This window comes from Hypanus sabinus, chromosome 1, assembly GCF_030144855.1.
Source record: "Hypanus sabinus isolate sHypSab1 chromosome 1, sHypSab1.hap1, whole genome shotgun sequence".
Lineage (NCBI taxonomy): Eukaryota > Metazoa > Chordata > Chondrichthyes > Myliobatiformes > Dasyatidae > Hypanus > Hypanus sabinus.
Window position 1 is genome coordinate 162,976,118 of NC_082706.1, and position 23,304 is coordinate 162,999,421.

The window sequence follows — 23,304 nt, forward strand, 5'->3', positions numbered from 1 at the left end:
CATACTGATACAATCGTATTTCTAGGTTATATTTACTGATGTACATACTATTTAATACAAATTACTATAAATTGCATATTGCACATTTAGCCAGTGACGTAACGTAAAGATTTTTACTGCTCATGTATATGAAGGATGTAAGTAACATTCAATTCAATTCTAGACTATGGTAACCTACAGGATGACAGTGTTTGTGGTTTATACAAAGTTAATGTACGTAATTTAAAGACGCAGAGCAATAGCTAGATTCCCTCTCGTTGGAAATGGTAATTTTCTCACACTTGTAAATCAAGTACTTTATTTGCTATTCAACAGACATGCCTGAATGATGATCAAGATGTGATGTAAACATGGTTGGATTGCTTTATTCTCTGAGGAGTTTGAATTGGAAGTAGGTTCTCCGGACTGTCTTTAAATTCAATGTCATCAGTCACTCCCTGACTCCCTGAAATGGAATCATTGCTACTTCCTCCACTGTCCCTCAGCTCTCCTCTTCCTGCTCCTCTACAGCTTGCTCCCTGATGCAGATAAAGGATGAACATGTAAAACTGGAAAAGTGGAAACAACACAATAGTCAGGTCTCTGGCACCGAGTCTGACTGTGACTCAGAAGGGAAGGGGGAAAGAGGTGTGTTGTGTTGACAGGGGATTCATTAGTTAAGGGAACAGAAAGGAGGTTCTGTGGACAAGAATGAGATTTCCGAATGGTATGATGCCTCCCAGACGCAAGACATCTTGGATTGCATCCTCAGTATTTTTAAGAGGGATGGTGAATCGCCAGAGGCTGTAGTACATGTCATACCAATGTATCAATGGTACCAACAACACAGGTAGGAAGAGTGACAAGGTTCTGCAAACTGAATTCAGGGAGTTAAGTGCTAAGTTAAAAGACAGGACCTCCAGGTTTTAATCTCAGGATTTCAATCGACAATAGACAGTAGGTGCAGGAGTAGGCCATTCGGCCCTTCTAGCCAGCACCGCCATTCACTGTGATCATGGCTGATCATACTCAATCAAATTTCTACCCATGTCACATTCTAATGAGGCCAGAGATAGGAAGATCAGTTTAACATGTCATTAGGCTGCTAGTGTATGATGGAGGGCATCAGATTTTTGGATCATTGGGCTCTCTTCCAGGGAAGATGGGACCTGTACGGAAGAGACTGTTAGCACCTGAATTGGAGGGGGTCTAATATCATAGTGGGAAGGTTTGCTAGTGCTGCACAGGGATTTTAACTAGAGTTGCAGGGGGATGGCAACCTGAGTGTCAGAACAGATAGTGGAGAAGTTGTTAAGACCTCAGACAAAGTCAAGAATCTAAAGATTGGGCATGGTGCAACTAATATTCTGAGCTGCGTATATTTCAATGCAAGAAGTATTGTAGGAAAGGCACATGAGCTCAGGGTATGGATCAACACATGGAATTATGATATTGTAGACATTAGTAAGACTTGGTTGCAGGAGGGGCAGGACTGGCAGCTCAATATTCCAGGGTTCCATTGTTTTAGACATGACAGAGGAGGAGGGATTAAAGGGGAAGGGGTGACAATAACAGTCAGACTGTTGCCAGAAACATAGATTGTTACAACAGGTAATTTTAACTTTCTGCATATTGACTAGGATTCGCACACTGCAACAGTGAGGCTTTATGGGTAGAACTGAGGAATAAGAAATATATAACCATGTTAATGAGGTTATATTATAGACCACCAAGTCCATAGGATTTAGAGGAACTAATCGGTAGAGAGATTGAAGACTGTTGCCAGAACATAGATTGTTACAATAGGTAATTTTAACTTTCCGCATATTGACGAGGACTCCCACACTGTAAGTGGACTTGGTGGCATAGCGTTTGTCAAATGTGTTCAGGAAAGTTTTCATATAAGTCCCAATAAGAGAGTGTGTGATACTTGATCTGTTATTAGGGAATGAGACAGGAGTGGTATAGACTTTGCATACAGGAACATTTTGCATCTAGTGATCATAATAGTTTCAAAGTAAATTTGGAAAAACAAAAGGTCTGGTCCGTGAGTTGAGATTCTAAATTGGAGAAAGGTCAGTTTTGATGCTCTCAGAAAGGATTGGGACAGGCGATTTTCTGGCAGAGGTATACTCGGTAAGTGGGAGGCCTTCAAAAGTGAAATTTTGAGAACACAAAACCGTGCATGTGCCAGTCAGAATAAAATGTAAGGACAACAAGTTTAGATAATGTTGATTTTCAAGAGATATTGAGGCCCTGGTTAAGAAATTAAAGGAGGTGCACAGCACACAATTGAGTTACTTACAGAGTATAAGAAATGCAAGAGAACACTTAGGAAAGAAATCAGGAGGGCTAAAAGAAGGCATGAGGTTTCCCTAGCAGATAAGATGAATCAGAATCAGAATCAGGTTTATTATCACCGGCATATGACGTGAAATTTGTTAACTTAGCAGCAACAGTTCAATGCAACACATAATCTAGCAGAGGGGAAAAAATAAATAAACAAGTAAATCAATTACATATATCGAACAGATTTTTAAAAAGTTCAAAAACAGAAATACTGTATATCAAAAAAAAAATGTGAGGTAGTATCCAAAGCTTCAATGTACATTTAGGAATCAGATGGCAGAGGAGAAGAAGCTGGTCCTGAATCGCTGAATTCTGCCTTCAGGCTTCTGTACCTCCTTCCTGATGGTAATAGTGAGAAAAGGCATGCCCTAGGTGCTGGAGGTCCTTAAAAATGAACACTGCTTTTCTGAGACACCACGCTCCCTGAAGATGTCCGGGATACTTTGTAGGCTGGTACCCAAGATGGAGCTGACTAGATTTACAACCTTCTGCAGCTTCTTTCAGTCTTATGCAGTAGCCCTTCCATACCAGACAGTGATGCAGGCTGTCAGAATGCTCTCCATGGTACAACTATAGAAGATTTTGAATGTATTTGTTGACATGCCAAATCTCTTCAAGCTCCTAATAAAGTATAGCTGCTGTCTTACCATCTTTATAACTACATGGATATATGGGACCAGGTTAGATCCTCAGAGATCTTGACACCCAGGAGCTTGTTTACTCTCTCCACTTCTGATCCCTCTATGAGGATTGATATGTGTTCCTTTGTCTTACCCTTCCTTATGTCTACAATCAGCTCTTTTGTCTTACTGACGTTAACTGCCAGGTTGTTGCTGCGGCACCACTCCACTAGTTGGCATATCTCACTCCTATACGCCCTCTCGTCACCACCTGAGATTCTACCAACAGATGAATGAGAATTTGAAGGCATTCTGCAAATATGTTTACAACAAAAGGATTGGAAGGGTCAAAATTGGTCCTCTGGAAGATCAAAATTGCAATCTATGCATAGAGCCAAAAGAAATGGGGGAGATCATAAATGGATATTCTGCATCTGTATTTACTCAGGAGGGGGATACAGAGTCTATAGACATGAGAGAATGCAGCAGCAAAATTATGAACCCTATACAGATGACAGAGGAGGAGGTATTTGCTGTCTTGAAGCAAATTGGAATGGATAAATCCCCAAGGTGGCACAACAAGGTGTTCCCTCAGACACTACGGGAGGCATGTGCAAAAATTTCAGGGGCCCTAGCAGAGGTTTTAAATCTTGATTAGCCACAGCTGAGGTACCAGAGGATTGGAGGACAGCCAATGTTGTTCCACTATTTAAGAAAGGCTCTAAAAATAAACCAGGAAATTATAGGCCGGTGAGCCAGATATCAGTTGTGGGAAAGTTGTTGTAAGGTATACTAAGGGACCAGATATATGAGTATTTGGACAGGCAGGGACTGATTAGGGATAGTCAGCATGGGTTTGTGTGCCGTACATCATTTCTAACCAGTTTTATAGAATTTTTTGAGGAAGTTACCAGGAAAGTCAAGGCAGTGGATATTGTCTACAAAGACTTTAGCACGGAATTTGACAAGATAACACATGGGAGGTTGGTCAAGGAGGTTCAGTCACTCAGCATTTAAGATGAGGTAGTAAATTGGATTAGACTTTGGCTTTGTGGGAGAATCCAGACAGTGGTAGTAGATGGTTGCTTCTCTGACTGGAGGTCTGTGATTAGTGGAGTGCTGCCGGGATCAGTACTGGCTCCATTGCTGTTTGACATTTACAAACGTTTGTATATCAATAATTTGGTTGAAAACATGGTGACCTGGATTGGCAAATTTACAGATGACAACAAGATTGGGAGTGTAGTGAGCAAGGAGGGAGACTATCATGACTTGTAGCGAGATCTTGACCAGCTGGGAAAATGGGCTGAAAAATGACAGATGGAATTTAATGCGCACAAGTGTGAGGGGTTGCACTTTGGTAGGACTAACCAGGTCCTACACAGTGAGCACAAGGATATTGACGAGTGTGGTAGAAGAAAGGGATCCGGGAATACATATTTCATAGAGAGTGGTGTCACAGGCTACATCCACACTAGACCGGATAATTTTGAAAATGCCGGTTTGGCATAAAAACGATAGGTGTCCACACTATGAGTTTTTGAAAATATCTCTATCCACATTGAAACAGAGATTTCGGCAAATCTCCTCCTACTGGGCATGCGCAGGACACATCTACCGAAAATAAGTGACATGTTTGGTGTAGAATCTTGCTGTAAAAGTGCGCACTTGTGTAGTTACAGACTAGAAAAGCTTAAAACGATGGACAGCTGTTGGCTCTCGCGCAGGAGGACTTAAAAGTAAAAAAAAAACAAATACTGGAGTGTACGTCAGCAACCGACAGGGAGTTCACAAACAGATTGACCCAGCTGACAACGGACATTGAAAAACTGACTAACTCTGTTGCATTAATAAAGCACCTTGTTAAATGTATAAAACATGTCTGCATCAGTGTTATCTTGTATTTCCATACAATGTTACATTAGGCTGTTACATATCTATTGTCAGAGAAATACTTGCATAAATAAGTAAATCATCCTCATACAAGCAAGGACAGAAAACAGGGGAAAGGAAGTATGCTTACTTATTCAGTAAGTTATGGGTCAAATTATTTGGTGAGTACATTTCTAACTCTTCTGGCTTCAGTCTCGTTGCCATCTGTTCTGAAATTGTCAGGTTGCATTCAAGAAAACAATGAAATAGCGCGCTGCCGCCTGACAGAGTTTTCAGATTTCGATGGTTACCCCGTCCACACTGATCTGCCCGAGCAGTGTTTTCAAAAATACCCACCCTGGAAAACGTTTCTGAAAAGCTCCAGTTTTGGGGGACGAAAATGCCATTGTAGTGTGGATGGAGGGTAAAAACGAAGAGAAAAAGCTTCGGTTATGGATTTATCCGGTGTAGTGTGAACATAGCCACAGATAGATAGGGTCATAAAGAAAGCTCTTGGCACATTGGCTTTCATGAATCAAAGTACTAAGTATAGTTGATGAGGTATAGTTATGCTGAAGTAGTTTAAGATGTTAATGACATATAATTTGGAGTATTGTGTGCAGTTTTGCTCACCTATCTACAGGAAAGTTGTAAAAAAGATTTAAACATTACAAGGATGTTGCTAGGACTGGAGGACCTGAACTCTAAGGAAAGATTAAATAGGTTAGAACTTTATTCTCTAGAATGTAGAAGATTGAGGGGAGATTTGATAAAGGTATACAAAATTTTGAGGAGTATAGATAGGGTAAATGCAAGCAGACTTTTTTTCCACTGAACTTGGGTGGGACTACAACTAGAGGTCATGGGTTAAGGGTGAAAGGTTAAAAGTTTAAGGGGAACGTGAGGGGAAATTTCTTCACTTTGAGGGTCATGAGAATGTGGAACAAGCTGCCAGTGCAAGTGGTGCATGCAAACTTGATTTCAACGTTTGAGAAGTTTGGATATATGGAGCATATGGGTACAGATAGGGGTACTGGTGATGGGACTAGGCAGCTTATCTGGTTCTGTACAGAATAAATGGGCTGAAGGGCCTGTTACTTTGCTGAGTTTTTCATTGACTAAATCTGTCATCTACTTTGTACTTTGTGGCAAGTACACTGGAGGAAATCTAAAACTCCAGTTAGCAACATGGTTCTTATACTAGTAAATCAAGGAATTGTGGTGTATGAAATCCAAAATAAAAGAGAAAAAGTGTTAATATCTCAGGTCATCTCTGAGAATACAGCAGCCATTACTTCTCCTAAGGAAATGTGCTGCAAATTGAGAAATGTCACTAATGACTCAAGTGTCATCCTGAAATAAATTGGAAGCATAACAATTCATAGCAACTGTGACTTTCAGTGCAGATCTGCCCCTTCTCTGCAGCTGCAGGTATGATTGCAAGGGAAGGAATTTTTAAGCCATGAATCTGTAGAATTCTCTACCCCAGAGAGCTGTGAATCTGGAGTCATTAAGCATATTTATGTCTTACAAAAATAGATTTTTGATGTTTAAGGGAATCAGAAGTAAAGTGAAATTGAGGTCAAGTATGAAAACAGTTCTGATCTTAAGGACTAGCAAAGTAGCTGTGAGAATTTTTTTAACGTTATGTCCACTCCTTTAAAGTGTTTCAAATTCTAATGACATCCAAAATGCAAGTCTGGATTACAAACTGTGGGATGAGAATGCTGAGAAGAAAATAATTAAAGAGATTGTCAAACACTTTTAATTACCATGTGGTGAAAATATCATTCAAAATACCATGTAAAATACCTATAACATTGCAAACTTGTGGCATGCCATTACTTCCAGGTTGATAACACAAAGGGAATTTCATACTTTCATAAGTGAAAGAATCTCATTAAATTTCTGGTAATTGCTTCAAAGAACTATATGCCGCACTTACTAAAATTAATACATAAGAATTTTGACATTCAATATTATGAACCATATTCTATTATCCATTGCCAGAAATTCTTCATCATGAATAGTAACCAAAAATGTATTTATGATCAAACAATCTACAAGCATCTGTATCTTTAATATTTTAAGCAAATTGATTAATAACAAAAGATTGAAAGTAAATTAGACTTTTCTAAAGTGAACATCCAACAGCATGGCAATGATAATCTCAATTAACTTTTAGTTCTATAATTAGAAAAGTCATATGCTCTTGACATTGTACACCAACAATAAAAAGAACAGTTACTGCTAATAAAAATGTTTTCCATATTTCACAGATTTCTTTAGTGTTACATTACATTATTCAGCATTCACATTATGCTGTCCCTAGATTTCCACAATACTATAAGTCCTTATATAACCATCCGCATAAAAAGTGAGTAAAATTCTTCACAAGTATAGGGTTCAGGCATTAGCATCCTCGAACTGTAGAATTGTTCACTCTCAAATCTTTTGCACCTCAATAACCCATTTAAAGTTGTTGCACAGAGATATGTGGTGGATTGAGCTTCACTGCCTCTTCATCTTTTGAACTAATGTATTCTTGATCACCGTTTAATGAAACTATATACCACATGGAGTTTCCACATTAGATAAGCAATGTGACTCTCTCATCAAGCAAGTAGCTGTGGCTGTTAGTAATCTTTCAGATTCAGAGTTTGAGACTAGCAGTCTTCTTGATTTAAATAAACCCTTTTAACTATAAAAAATTAACATGACAGTATTACCAAAAATCATTTTAAATTTTTATTTTGCTAAATATTCTAGCTGCTGTGATAAAGTAAAACATGCTTCGAAAATATAAAACATTAACTGGTCACTGAGGGGATCCAATTTACAGCCTGTGGAGACAACTCACATGGCTCACTGACACTGGCATTATCAGGTTTGTGGAGGGCACTCACCACAGCTAAATGCCATAAGGCAACAGAGATTTTCTACTGATGCAAATAAAGATATTTATTCCTCAACCACAGTTTAATACTGTCCCTGTTTACAGCTTATATGTATCGATGGACACAGTCCATGCTCAGAAACAGAGAAACACACGTCTCACTTCACAAAAGAAAGCCATTACTAATCTTAACAGACGAAGGCACTATTATACACACACAGAAATTTAAACAAACTATCAGTTTTATTAATTCAACAAATGCTATGATATCAGTACAATGTTATGAATTAACTCAGTTCCACTCCTATAGAAAAAGTAATGACTGCTACTGCATTAGAAAATTGAATTTGACTGGGAGCCCTCAAACCTCAACAGTGATTGAAAGTCACACTCCAGCTTTCTTTGAATAGTGCGCTTCACTAGTTTAGTCAGGTTCTTTTGAGGAAGATGGGAAAAGGACTGCCATGCACTTCATCCACTGTTCAAACATGTCTCTTTATAAATTAATTTTATGTGTTACATGAGGTCAACCATCTGCTTTGTCTGGGAAGATAATTTGTGGAAAAAATACTGGAATGTTAGAAAAAGAGAATGAAAAAAGAAATAAAATTAGATAAATAGTTAAATACTTTCTACAGGTTTCTGAACATTCTTCTCTAAAACCTACCGTATTTCTATATTAGATGGCCAATGAAACACTGTATTTCTTTACACCCATTGTAGTGTAAATCTTATAGCTACACACATAATGGTGCAGCAAAGATATCATGTTCCACAAATGTCAGTGAGTGCATTTTTGCAAATCATAAAGCCGAGATCTAGCCGAGATCGAGTGCCGAGATCTATTCTTTCATTCTGCATCTACACAAGAATACAAGTTTATATAATCAATCACCTTATGTTTACCATTTATGAAAAATGAACATGGGAGAGACTGTGGCTATTGATTATCTCAAAACTCTAACTAGATAATTCTGTTCTTACATTTTACAACTAATTGCTGTGGGTAAATTATCAAAACACACTGATGATGATTAACAGTAGTTCTGAAGATTTAGTGGGTAAATCCATTATTCACCTCAACATAGACCATTTGAAGTCCAAGTTCAATTCCTAGATTGGGTATGAACTAATTCTATTGGGCAGCAGGTGCTGTTTCTGCCACTATCCTCAGTGTTACTGGATTAACAAAGAGAAAACTAAAACAGTCATCTGTTCTTGATCACTGATCTGCAATCTATAGTGAAGAAGATACTTGAGTATAAGCAACATTTGCTCAACTCTGATATTCAGTGAATAGCCTCCCCATAGTCTCTCATCTCTATGAAGCCAAGTAGGAAATGCTTTTGGTATGGCATAATTCTTCAGGAGAGCAGTGGTGCAGGAAATGGAATAAAAAAGGCCACTGCTTTATAGACAGGGTACAAAATTTCCCTCCAAAATTTTTCTTCAGGTTTATTAATGTATAGGGAGAAAAGTACCTTGGAGGCTTGAAATAACAAGGATTTATACATAATTTACAGCACAGAAACAAATAACTTGGCCACACTGGTCCATCTAATCACTTATACTCTATTTGAGCTTCTTCTAACTATATTTCAAGCTCACATTATCAGCCACTCATACTCACTCCACTCCTCCAAAATTATCTTAACCAAATCAGGAAGACTAGCCTTAATAACTCAGATGGTTGAGGTGATGAATGATGAAGCAAGATATTGAATAATGAAATCAATGTTAGTGAGCCAGAAGAAACCCATCCATGGGAATATTTTGACAACTGACAAGAGCCTAACTTTGCTATGTGTCAAAGTTATCAATACTTGTGAAAAGTTTTTAAGTATTTTTAATTATTTCATTATTCTCCATGGTGTGACTCCATGGAGCTTTCTAATCCTTCATCAAGTCCATTACAATGTGTGGAATCCCAGAAGATTGGACTGTGCTGTAGGATCAACTTCATGTGAAATGGAATCGATTCAAGTGTCAGAGTGAATAAAAGATACATACCAAAATAAGTGACAGCTGTCCACACCTTACTATGAATCTGCATAAAACAGAGATGTACTTGTGGATAATGTCTAAATTCTGATGATAGTTAAATAACTCAGGTTTTAAGGGAAAATTAATTAATTAATTCCATTTCTGGGGAATTAATCTGTTATTTATTCAATACTTTGGACATAATACTGTGGGACTTGAGAAGACAAAGAGGATACCCTCTATCCACCGGATATCAGGATACCTAGAGGCTTTCAAAGCAATAGCCCTGGAGTTATACACCAGCACTGCAGCCCCCAAGGATTGGATGTATTTCTGACCATCAATACCTATCAACCAGAACTCATTCTTATCATTCATATCCTCTAGCACACCATCTCACACATCACTGATGGACATCTTGCACCCTTATCTCAAAGACTGCATACTCTGTCAGTTATTCAACCATAATTGCAATTTCATCAAAGCACATTGTATGACTTTCAGCTGACAATCTTCATTTCCACTAGATGAGGTGATGTATTACCTGAAACACAGCAACGAACTGGAGAGGTTAGTTCTAACTCCTCTAGAGGTTGCAACTCTGGTCGTCATTAAAAATCCTTTTCTGAAGCCGCATTCAGGGCTGTGGGCTAGAACGACTGGAAATGTGTCCTTAAACATAACAAGATATAGGAGCAGAACAATGCACAAATGAGCCTGTGCCGCCATTGCACCATGGCTGACTTACCATCCCTCTCAACCCCACTTTACAGTCCTCTCCCTAACCTTCGATGCCTTAATTAATCAAGAACCTATCAACCTCTGCTCAAAATGACTTGGCCTCCACGGGCATCTGTAGCAATGAGTCCACAGATTCACCACTCTGTGGTTAAAGAAATCCCTCCTCATCTCTGTTCTAAAGGGACATCCTTCTATTCTGAGGCTGTTTCCTCTGATCCAAGGCTCTTTTACCATAGGAAACATCCTCTCCATACAATATACACACTGTGTATCAGTAGTTAATCAGCTACTGACAACTACCTCTTCCTCAATTGCATGTTTCCCTGCAGATTTGCCAGTTACTGAATGCATAAGCTTGTAAAATTTATTTCTATAAACCACTTCCCAAAACACAACTTTATCCAACATATCCAAGAGTACAATCCAAGCACTAAATCAACAGTGTTGACGGCAGCTATCATTCAGTTTCACACTTCCATCATCTTAGATTCTAGCACAGTGTATAATCTTGTGGAAATGAGAGTCAGGATTATACATGATTAGCAAGATAAACATAGGTGCCAGTTTCTGGAGGGGAAGGTTACACTTACATGTTGGTACAGGTTCCTCATATTTTTATTTCAATTGAGCAAGCCACAGGAGTAGGTTGACGGCATACACAATTAGATTCTTGGAGTAGTGGGGATCCTGCTGGAAAGCCTGTTTGAGTATTTCATTTACATACAGTTAGACCCCCAATCACAATATAGCATATGATGCCTGATGTTGCAGCACAGGTCAAATGCAGCTGCAAAAGCTTGCAAGCTTAGACTGTTTCTATAATGATTTATGATTACAGAGGCAAGATGATATAACCCTCAGTAAATTAGCCCAAAGGGAATGATTGTGGCTTCCTGAAATATGAACCTAATGCTCTTTCCTTGAAGTTGCAAATGGCACACTACACCAGGGGAAATATACAATCCGTGTGCTGATTTCTGCTAATGGAGGATAAAATGTTGATACAGATAGCTTTCTTTAATGGAAAAAAAACTAACCTCAGCTACCCAGTTGTGAATTCCAAACATTTTTCTTTGCAGTCTGGTCTGAGTCAGACCATGTTGGTTTTCTTAACCATGTTGACAAATGGCAAACTGGTCCTTGCCTTACTCAAAAGTTACAGTTGCAGCTGTAGCACGTGGTATATTACAGTACAGTTGTCATTATGGAAGCCCAGGCATCTCACAGATCATTCCTCACTGAGGTTTAAGCAGAACACCATGGGCAAATATGCTGAGAGATTTTTGCCAGTTTACATTCTCCATCTTCTAGCATCTTGTCCTGTTTTGCATGTTGTCTGATCTCCAACATTCTTAATTTCAAGAATTCCTGCTAATGCACTAATGACTGCCAGCAACTTTTTGGCAGAAACTTCATGTTTCAAAAAAAAGGCTTTTTGTACCTGCCACTCGACCTAAAACAGCAATCTGCTAATTGCTATAGCAGAAAGCACCAAGCAGTTATGGCAAGTTCAAAATAGGTTAGCCTTTCTGATAATGATAGTAAAAGACTTTTCTTGATGGTTACACATTGTTCAAACATATAGCATCAAGCACAAGAGCATTAACTTTCAAAATCATTCATTATAATGTGCCTAATCCTCATACTTCCACTGGATGTACAATAGATGCCCAACATTACAAATTTCATGTTCTCCAATACAATAACCCAAGTAAGATGAGAAGAAAAATGTCATCAGTTACATCCTGCAAAAAACAAAATACAAGTGTAATGCTTACTTAATAAAAATAAAAATAACATAATACAAACTGTTGGCACAAGAGACTGCAGATGCTGGAATCTGAAACAACACAAAAGGCACTGGAGGAGCTCATCAGGTTAGGTGGCATCTATGGAGGGAAATGGTCAATCAACATTTTAAGTCAATATTCTTCAAATGGACTGGAAGAAAAGAGAGGTAGCTAGTATAAAGGGGGATGGAGTGGAGCAAGAACTAGATAAGCGAATCCAGGTGAGGGGAAGTGACAGGCAAATGAGGGCAGATATAATTCCAGAAAGTAGGAAGTGGTAGTTAGAAGTGAAAAAGGGCTGAAGATGATGAAATTTAATAAGAGATGATAGTGAAGCATGGAAAAAAGTGAAGGAAGGAAGAAAGAGGGAAACCGGTGGGAGGAGTGGGTGGATGATGGGCAGATGGAGAGGGAGGGGGAGGGGCAAGATACAGTGTAACAGAGATCAGTTGCATCAGGAGGAGAGAGAAAAATAAGAAAAAGTGATAAAGGGACAAAGGGGGAACTATTACTGGAAGTTTGAGGATTTGATGTTCATGCTGCCAGATTGGACGGCCCAGCAGAATGAGCTATTGTTTCTCTAATGATCATTTGGTCATGACCTGGTTGTGATGGAGACCGTGTACAGGCATTTCAATTTGGGAATATGAAGTGCACTTGAAATGGCTGGCCACTGGGAGATACTGGCTGCGATGGTGGATGGATTTGGAGATGCTCGACAAAGTGGCCAATGTCCCTATGTCTTTCTCCTCCCCTATCCTTCTCTCTCTAACTGCCCATCACCGACCCACTTCTCCCACCAATTCTCTTCCTCAGCTCTCTCCTTTTCTACAAAGCTCCACCTTTCTCTGCTATTATATTACATCATCTTCAACTCTTTGTCACTTCCATATATTGCCTCCCAAACTTCATCTATCTATCACCCACTCACCTGGATTCACTTATCTCCTGCTAGTTCCTTTTCCACTCATTCTCTCCATCTCTTTATACTCGCTATCTCTCTTTCTTTAGTCCCAATGAAGGGTCTCAACTCAAAACATTGACTGTCTGAGCTGCTCCAGTGCCTAAAATGAATTGTTGAGTTCCTGCAATTTAATGGCAATGAAGCAAATTGATTCATAAACATACTAAATATAATTTTAAACTTAAATAAATAACACACAGCTTGAATTATCCAATTCTGCTTTTCATTCTTAACCTGAATGAATATAAGAGTGGATCGATTCCCATTCAGACTGTTCATTTCCTTTAAACTTCACCTTAGCCACTTTGCTGCACAGCTTGCTCAAGATCAGCAACCTGATGAAATAAGGAACTACTCTGTATTCCTGTGAGCTCATGTACAAACATGATCTCATGCAATCTAATTGCTACTATATTGCAAAACAGTTGCTAACTGTCAATGAGAGATAGATGATAATTATGGTTAAAAGAGGTAATTTTTGCTAAGCGTGAATAAACACTCAAAATGATGGTAAAAAATGGTTTTATTTATATGATTTCCATCAAAGAATAGCAAAACAAGACAAAAAAACTATAGCTATTACAAAATGCTAAGTTCCACCAGTTAGTTGACAATATGCACGTACGCACCATGGCAGAATGAAGAGGGTTTGTTTATCTCTAAATGATTACAGTATGAAGCTAGGGCGCATCACCTCTTAAGGAAACTTGTTTGACAATGCATATTAGATGCCTCACTGTGGGCAAGTTACAAAGATATAACAGAAGATACTTACACAGAATGACATTATAGAAAACTGAAGATAGTAAAGAGATAACCCAGAGAAATAATTCATTTATCATCCTCAACCAGACTTGTTACCTTGTGGCCCTTATCCACCCGTTCTTATCTCTTATCGATGAGAAAGCTAAACAAGCTGATCCCTCATACCAGACAAGCATCCATAAACTTTTGTAGACTCATAGTATTAGGCAGAGCATTCTGAAACTGATCCTCCAGAAGGTACTGATAGGATTATAACGTTACAAATTATTGGATGTGTGTTTGAAGAGTCACTATGTGCAAGACTGTGGGTGCAATACCAGATGGAACAAGAGATTAGCTGTTATTTTTATAAGGATGGACTTAATGGGCTCTATGGTCTCCTGTATTATATATTTTCTATAATTTTATATTCAATAGATTAAAAATTTAACAATAAAAAATCTTCAGTCAGTTCAAATTTGATCAGATAGAGTAAGACTGCTAAATGATTAAAATGAAATAAAATAGCAAACACTTACCTACATTCAACTTTTTCATCAATCTTGACATAAAGCTAGAGATTAAATGGGCTTAATGTTAGTCCAGGGATGGAACTAGCACTAGCATTGGATTGCCAAGTCCACTCATATTTTAGCATTTGTCCAATCAAGTACAGGTCCAAGGTATCCAGAGATCCACATGTCTGATAGTTAACACTTTTCTGTCAAACTACCAGCTATAGACAACACAGCATACAGACATGGGTTTCTATATCCAGTGACCTATATTCGGCTGCCAGCACCATTGGAATGTAGTCATTAGTGCAACACAATTACAGATCGGGGCATTCCAGAGTTCAGAGTTCAATTCCAGCACAGATCTGTAAGGACCCTCTGTATGATTTGTCTCGTGGTTCCACTTGGGTTCCCAGGTGCTCCGGTTTCCTCCCACAGTCCAAAGATGTACCGGGACATTGGACATTAATGGGACATTGTAAATTGCCCTGTGATTAGGTTAAGGTTAATCGGGGTTGTGGGCTTGCTGGGCCGGCGTGGCTCGAAGGGCTGGAAAAACCTACTCTGTGCTGTAATGCTAAGTAAACAAACTCTGATCTCCAGTGTTGTTCATGAGAAGCTTACATATTCTTTAATGTGACGACAGGGATTCAAGAGTTTCCACCATCAATATTCTTCTTTTACATAAAAACACCATACTCAGTGCAAATGGAATGACTGGCAAATGACTTAACTCATCGTCTGTACTTACTGTTACTTTTTTCTGTTCCTCTCTTTTTTCCTGAAGCAACTTCTGATACTCTTCCTCCATAAGTGCCCACCTTCTTTTAGCTATTGCAAGCTCAGACTTAAGACTGGTGGTGAGGTTTGTAGCACTGTTGTGCTTGAACTCTGTCAGATCTAGAGTTGGTCTTAAAGAAATAGATAACACTGAAAAGATAACTTCCAATAATGATTTATGAAATCAAAGACTTTTCAGATAGTTATTGCAGATTCTCGCCAAATAGCCTAAATGCCTTTACAGACTCCTGATAGTATTTTGCATATACTTTACACATTATAGACACAGTATAGACAAATGAGACATACAGTTAAATAAAAAATATAAAATAGGCACATTAGCAGAATAAAAATTATATTTGCTAATAGTGTAAACCACTGAAAATCAGAAAATAAATCTGATACGTAGTGAAAAGAGTTTGCCAGTTCACTGTTCACTTTGGCACCATCACAGAAAGCCTATTGATCCACCAAAAGCTTTGGTTAACAGAATTCCAAAATAACCAAAATAAAACAAAAGAATATTGTGCTTCTTGTAAATTAATATTACATAATTATTGGGAAAATATAGTAAGATTACCTAGCAAACTGGATCAATTGTGTCTTTTATCTTGCAAATTAATGCTTAGTGCTAAACTTAAGTGCTTAAAATTAATCACATTTTGTTGAAAAGTGTAAAGGTTTCCCCAATATCAAATCTTATTATGATATACATTAGAGCAATTGTAAACTTAGAAATACACTTTCCTTATGATGTACTTAAGCAAGATTTGATTAAATGGTTTTGTCATTGTCTTTTGAACTGTGTACATTACACAACGGATCTTGTTTAAAGATGCAGTGCATAAAGTCAATTGTGTCATAATATTCTTCCTTATACTTAAAAGAACTCTACTTCACAAGAAAAAGTGTTCAGTATTTATTTTCCATTTCCCAGTGAGAACAGTGCATAACCATCATTCTGATGGTGATGACAGATTAATAAAAGTTATTATAACGTGAACTGGTGTGTGTATGGCAGCAGTCAACGCAAACAGACATAGCTGTAAACAGGTGACACACATTATGGAGGAATTGCATTTCTAGAAAACAATCAATATTGCGACTTTCTGTAACACTAATCCACTTTTCCCACTGAATCCCATGTTATAAGTCAAATGATGTCCTTCCTATAGGATATTTTCTCTCATATTAAGCCATCTTAATGATGCCAGGTTAACCCACCACCATTATATAATAGTTGAAGTCAAATTTAGACTCATGGAATGGACAAGGCTAATGGAAAAGGAACAAATTCTTATTTTTAGTTATTCAATATTATAGGGCAATAATAATGGGATGTAATGTCACTGCACTGTTTGGGTTGGCAGTCACAGCCATTACTCTCCTCCACCCAGCCCTCTCCAATCCAAGTACTTGAAAACAGATGTCTCAGAGTGCAGCACCACTGTGTTCTTCATCTTGAGGCATTTCCTCTGAAATGCAAGCTCATAGATTAGGAAAGAACTTAAGAAGTGGGATATCAGCAAGAGGAATGGAATCTGAGATGGAACAAGTTCAATTGGTTAAAGTGTAGTGACCAAGTGGAATAAAGACCAAGTGATTACTTTAAGGAGCTGGCCATGGCCAATGCAGCTCAAAACAATGCAGTGAATCAGAGAAAAAGCCTCGTAGATAAAGAGTACTGAATTTCTCAGTAACTCTAATGTTCAGTTTATCAAACTTAGACTGCAGTACTTCCTTAACTGCAAAAAATGTCACAGCTTCAAGATTGCTTTTTATTGAGTCTGGCTTTCTTCAGTATGAGAGACAGAATCTTAGGTAGTTCCACACTAAACAATGTTGCACCAACAATGAGAGAGAGAACAGTTGGCCAAATTATACAATCTTTCAAGTGAAAACAATCAAAATTACACAGTCCTGACGAAGGGTCTCGACCAGAAACATCAACAGTGCTTCTCCTTATAGATGCTGCCTGGCCTGCTGTGTTCCACCAGCATTTTGCATTTTAACATTACACACACCGTATTCATTTCAGGGACTTTCCAATAAATTCAGAATTTCCAATTTGTATTTAACTTTTTGTTTGTTCACCTTTCCGAGAACTGTCAAACTTTGTCAAAAATCTATGTATTCTCTCTGGCTACAGGTGAAGTCCCAGAGGACTGTCAATGATTTGGATGATGGAATTGATGCCTTTGTTGCAAAATTTGCAGACGATATGAAGATAGGTGGGGGAGAAAGTAGTTTTGAGGAAGTAGAAAGGACTTAGACAGATTAGGAGAATGGGCAAAGAAATGGCAAATGGAATAAAGTGCTGTGAAGTGTATGGTCATGCACTTTGGTAGAAGAAATGAAAGGGTTGACTATTTCCTAAGTGAAGAGAAAATATAAAAAAACTGAGATGCAAAGGGACTTGGGAGTCAATGTACAGGATTTCCTAAAGGTTAATTATCAGATTAAGCCTGTCGTGAGGAAGGCAAATGCGATGTTGGCAGTCATTTCAAGAGGCCAGAATAGAAAAGCAAGGATGTAATGTTGAGACTTTATAAAGCACTGATGAGGCTTCACTTGGCATATTGTGAACAGTTTCGGGCTCCTTATCTGAGAAAGGATGTGCTGAAACTGGAGAGGGTTCAAAAGAGGTTCATGAAAATGAGTCCAGGATTGAATGGCTTGTCATATGAGGAGCTTTGGGCCTGTATTCACTAGAATTCAGAAGTATGAAGGGTGACCTTATTGAAACTTATTGGATGGTGAAAGGCCTTGATAGCATGGATGTGGAGAGGATATTTCCTATTGTAGGGCAGTCTAACAGCTTCAGAATAGAAAGGCATCCTTTTAGAATGGAGTTGAGGAGGAATTTCTTTAGCCAGAGAGTGGTGAATCTGTGGAATTCTTAGCCACATACAGCTGTGGAGGCCAAATCTTTATGTATAGTTAAGGCAGAGGTTGATAGTTTCTTGATTGTTCGGGGCATGAAGGGATATGGGGAGAAGGCAGAAGATTGGGGCTGAGAAATAATTGGATCAGCTATGATAAAATGGTTAAGCAGACTTGATGGGGCAAATGGCCTAAGTCTACCCCTATACCTTATGATTTTATAGACTGAAAAGAAACCAATGTTGTCCTTTTATTGGAGTGCAAAAGGGATAATCCAGTAAGGAACTTCACATCATAGAACATAGAACATTACAGCACAGAAACAGGCCCTTCAGCCCTTCTTGGCTGTGCCAAATCATTTTTCTGCCTAGTCCCACTGATCTGCACCTGGCCCAAATCCCTCCATACACCTCTCATCCATGTACCTGTCCAAGTTTTTCTTAAATGTTAAAAGTGAGCCCACATTTACCACTTCATCTGGCAGCTCATTCAACACCTCCACCACTCTCTGTGTGAAGAAGCCCCCCCCCCATGTTCCTTTTGAACTCCCCCCCCCCCCTTCACCCTTAACCCATCTCCTCTGGTTTTTTTCTCCCCTATCCTCAGTGGAAAAAGCCTGCTTGCATTCACTCTATCTATACCCATCATAATTTTATATACCTCTATCAAGTCTCCTCTCATTCTTCTACGCTCCAGGGGATAAAGTCTTAACCTATTCACCCTTTCTCTGTAACTCAATTTATCAAGTCCCAGCAACATTCTTGTAAACTTTCTTTGCACTCTTTCAACCTTATTAATATGCTTCCTGTAATTCAGTGACCAAAACTGCACACAATACTCCAAAGTTGGCCTCACCAATGCCTTATAGAACCTCACCATAACATTCCAACTCTTACACTCAATACTTTGATTTATAATGGCCAATGTACCAAAAGCTCCCTTTACTACTATCAGTAAGGAAAGCTATTGGAGAAAAATCTCAGGAATAATATTTATTTACACTTGGAACAGAATGGGTTCGCTTGGAGTAATCAGTTTTGGTTTGCAATCAGGTTATACCTCACAAACTTGACTGAGGTTTTTGAAGAGTTGAAGAAGATAAGGACAGGGCAGTGTGCATGGACTTCAGTCAGCATTTGACAACGTCACTCATGGTAGGTCGATCCAGAAGATTAAGATGCATGGGATCCAAAAGGATTCCAAATTAGCTTGACCAGTGGGTATCAGTAGAAAGTTGTTATTTTAACTGGAGGTTTATAATTGCTGGTGTTCTACAGGGATTAATATTGGGACCCCAGTACTGATCCCTGAGGATTCTGGAAGGTTGTATTGTAAATACAATACAACCTTTGAGATTCATTTGAATAGTACTACAGAATATTGAGGACTGAAAGGTCAGATTAAGAATGCAACAGTGAATTTAAATGATTGTCAATGAGATATAAGGGTTACGCTTGTGGATTGAATTGAGGATTCTTGAAAGCAGTCATTCTATCTGCTTTTGATTCCTGCAGTGTAATAGAGAACAGATCAAGAGCAGTGAATAAAATATATTAAACTAAAATAACTGTAAAAAATCTGAAAAGGGAAGAGGTAACAAGGCAGGTACTGCACCTCTTGAAAGTGGCTTTGAAAGCAGAAAATGTACTGATGGTAATAGTGACCATTGTCTGTTCCAGTGACAGACATTTTCTAGATATTTTTCTCTATATAAAAGGTTGTAGTTACAAGAATTTTAAAAGCTACATTCTTTTATGAATGGTATCAAGCAATTTTGAGTGAATATTCATAGGAGATGTCAATATTAAAATAGCTCACAAATTAGTTAACATATTGTTATCATTTAAAATAGTTCTTTTGAGACTACTTCATTGATAACATAAGAATTTATGTTTGGACAGAGCCATAATGAAACATAAAATAGTATAACAGTGATATAAGAATTAATGTAATAAGATAATTTTCCAAACTTACTTCATATCTTCAATGCTTTTTTTGTATTTTTCAATATCTTTTAATAATGTAGATCTTAAGGTTTGTTTCAGAGGAATATTTTTCTGTAGTGTCTCAATTTGCTCGAGGCTGGAGTTAAGCAGATTAAAGCTGTCTAGAAACTCTTTCTGCAATAAAGTAACAAAATTATCAGCTATAATATGACTGTATGATAAGATCTTTGTACCCTTCTTTGATGGATCAAGGATTTTAAATTTCAATATTTGAAGTGTTAAAGTACAAGATATAGCTCCATCCAGCTTCTACAAATCTGACACTTGGTCACTCCTGTATTTGTTTGATGACACTGAAACTTTCTTCTAAACCCTCTGCCCAATTATCTCCACTTTCTTCTTAAACAAACTTCTTCTCTTTGATCAAGTTTTTGATCACTTGACCAAATAATCACAATATAAGATTTGGGATGAAAATTGTTCATAGCTGTCCTGCAAAAGGTGCTCTAAAAATAGAAATTGATGTTGTTTTTCTCACACCCATAAAAAACCTCAGAATTTAGTCCTATGTTACATGTGGAACAGTGGAGTCAGCAGTGGAAAGAGTAACCAACTGTAAGTTTTTGTGTGATGACATCTCTGAGAATCTGTCCTGGACCCAACACATCAATGCAATCACAAAGAAGGCACACTAGTAGATCAACTTTGTCAGCAATTTGAGGAAATTTGGTATGTCACCAAAGACTTGCAGCTTTCTATAGATGTATGGTGGAGAGCATTTTGACAGGTTGCATCACAGCACAATATACAAGCTCCAATGTACAGGATCGCAAGAGGCTTCCGAGAGTTGTAGATTTATCCAGTTTGGTGAACTACATATACCTGTCTGGACACCCCCCCCCCCCCCACCCACTGACTGCTCCTGTGGTTCCTCCCACGGACCCCGGTATAAAGGCGATTGGGGACACTGCCCTGGCCTCAGTCTCCAGGAAGTAGTGTGGTGGTCAAATGCTGCTTGTTCTTTCTTTCAGCCAATAAAAGCCTATATCTTGCCTCATGTCTCCAAGAGTTATTGATGGTGCATCATCTAGCTCCATAGATCCATCATGGGTACAACCTGCCCCACCATCGAGGATATCCTCAAAGGGTGTTGCCTCAAGAAAGGGGCAGCTAGCTTAAAGACCCTCAGCATCTGTGACATGCCCTCTTGTTACTATCATTGAGGAGGAGGTACATAATTTTCTAAAGTGGTATGTGCTGGCAATCATTCAAATGTCATTTTGTATCACTAAAAAATTCCACAGGGCACCATTTGTTGTAAGGATGGTTGCACCTTTGATGTCAGTTCTGCAACAGTCAAGCACAGGTTAATGCCATTTCTCATGCAACACTCCTTTTGCCAGAAAATGTGGACCATAGGTTGAAAGATTAAATCTAGACCAACAACTGAGAACATACTATGCCATCAGAAATTCTGGCATTCAGAAGAGACTTTAAAAGAAGGCCCAGTCTAACTTAAGAGAAAGGTCCTTTGGCACAGTTTGAAGAGCATAAGAGTTCTTCATGTGACTAGGGTAACAGTTATTATTCAATCAACACCCCAGTCAACTGCTGTTTATCATGGAAATAATCCAGTGAAAAAAATTGTTTAATTTTTTTTGTGACCTTAGCTGCAGTGATTACTTTATAAAAGTTATTTTTCAGTTGTGATGCATATTGAGATAGATAAAAAAATCTATATAAGTTTTGGTACATCTAAACCTTTGCTCATAAGTACTTGCCTAACCATTCTAATCTTCCACATATCCACCAGAGCAATTGCCTGAGCAAACAAAGCCTACAAATGTACATGCTGCATATGTTGAAAAATCTTTTATAATCTAACCTTCAGGAGTAGGATCTCATTTCATTAGCACTGCATCATAACTCCAATGGTCATTTATTTATTATGTATTGATCACTCAATTTATCTTGCTCAATGAAATTAATATGGTATCCTGAACAACATGCAAAACAAAATGGGCTCAACATTAAGGCATGTTAAGAAATATATAATTGACCAACTGATTACTTATAATATAAACATAGATTTTTGTTTATTATGTTATATACAAATCAATTAATTTCCAGCATTATTTTTGCATTTATCTTAGAAGGTGAAATTGATAACCTAAAACAGCTTTTCCATACAGAAGAAATTAATGTATGTGGGATTCAGCAAGCCTATTTCTTACAAGCAAACATTATTCATATAATGATGCCATCTGCTGAGCACTTGGCAAGTGGCATTCATAAGAAGTCCAGCATACAACCTTACCTGATCATTAATCAACTTATTTTGCAAATCTTTTTTTTCATTCTCCAGATCTTCAGACATTGATTGTTGGCTTTCTTTCAGTTCATTTAGCTTCTTGTTTAACATTAAAAATATCTACAAGTAATTGCAAAATAGCAAACAATTACTTAACTATTATTTTCATGTTATTTTGTACATATAGCTTTTTTCACAAGTCATGAAAATGTCATTTCAAAATATGTTGCCTTTAGTCAGAATTGCCTACTGTAATTTTTAGAAAATATAATTTTGCTTCACAAAAACGGAGCAGACTTGATGGGCTGAATGGCCAAATTTTACTCCCATATCTTATTTTATTTTATCTAAAATTAAAGGTTTAAACCAAGGTAGAAATAAAATTTTATGCAAAATTCAAAGTAAATGTATTAAAAAGCTACTATATGCAAGCCTGAGATTAGGTTTCTTGTGAGCATACACAGTAAATCCAAAAAGCACAATAGAATCAATGAAAGACTGCATTTAACAGGACGAACAAACAACCAATATGCAAAAGACAGCAGACAGTGCAAATACAAAAGAATAAATATATAAACAAACAAATGATAAATAGATATCGAGAACATGCGATGAAGAATCCTTGAAAGTAAGTCTACAGATTGTGGGAACAGTTCAGAGATGGGGTAAGTGAAGTTGAATGAAGCTATCTCCTCTGGTTCAAAAGCTTGATAGTTGAGGAGTAATAATTGATCCTGAACCTTGTGGTGTGAGTCCTATGGCTTTGGTTCATTTTTCCTGATGGCAGCAATGAGAACAGAGCATGATGGATGTTGCATTCCTGCAACAGTGCTCCGTGTAGATGTGCTCGATGGTGGAGAGGCATTTACCCATGATTGACTTGAGTTATGACATCTTGAGAATTTTCTGTTGAAGGGCATTGGTGTTTCCA

At 38.0% G+C, this 23,304-nt stretch overlaps 2 protein-coding genes across 22 annotated transcripts in view; one reads left to right on the top strand and one right to left on the bottom strand.

The window, feature by feature from the left end:
• Nucleotides 1-23,304, bottom strand: part of LOC132399618 (coiled-coil domain-containing protein 178) — a 310,549-nt gene that overhangs the window by 163,352 nt on the left and 123,893 nt on the right. For 18 of the 19 annotated variants that reach the window (XR_009514032.1, XR_009514029.1, XR_009514031.1 and 15 more), the window contains 3 exons: nucleotides 22,380-22,493; nucleotides 20,091-20,236; nucleotides 15,205-15,364 (listed from right to left, as the gene is read on the bottom strand). Coding sequence is in view for 15 of the 19 variants with exons in the window: in XM_059980243.1 (XP_059836226.1) it covers nucleotides 15,205-15,364; nucleotides 20,091-20,236; nucleotides 22,380-22,493 (420 nt within the window). In the remaining 4 variants the exon portion in view is untranslated. Of the gene's footprint in view, nucleotides 1-6,590; nucleotides 12,186-15,204; nucleotides 15,365-20,090; nucleotides 20,237-22,379; nucleotides 22,494-23,304 lie in introns of those variants that run through there. The other variant, XM_059980295.1, reaches the window with a different exon arrangement.
• The window catches only part of LOC132399677 (uncharacterized), a 53,052-nt gene that overhangs the window by 7,194 nt on the left and 22,554 nt on the right, over nucleotides 1-23,304 (top strand). The window lies entirely within an intron of this gene.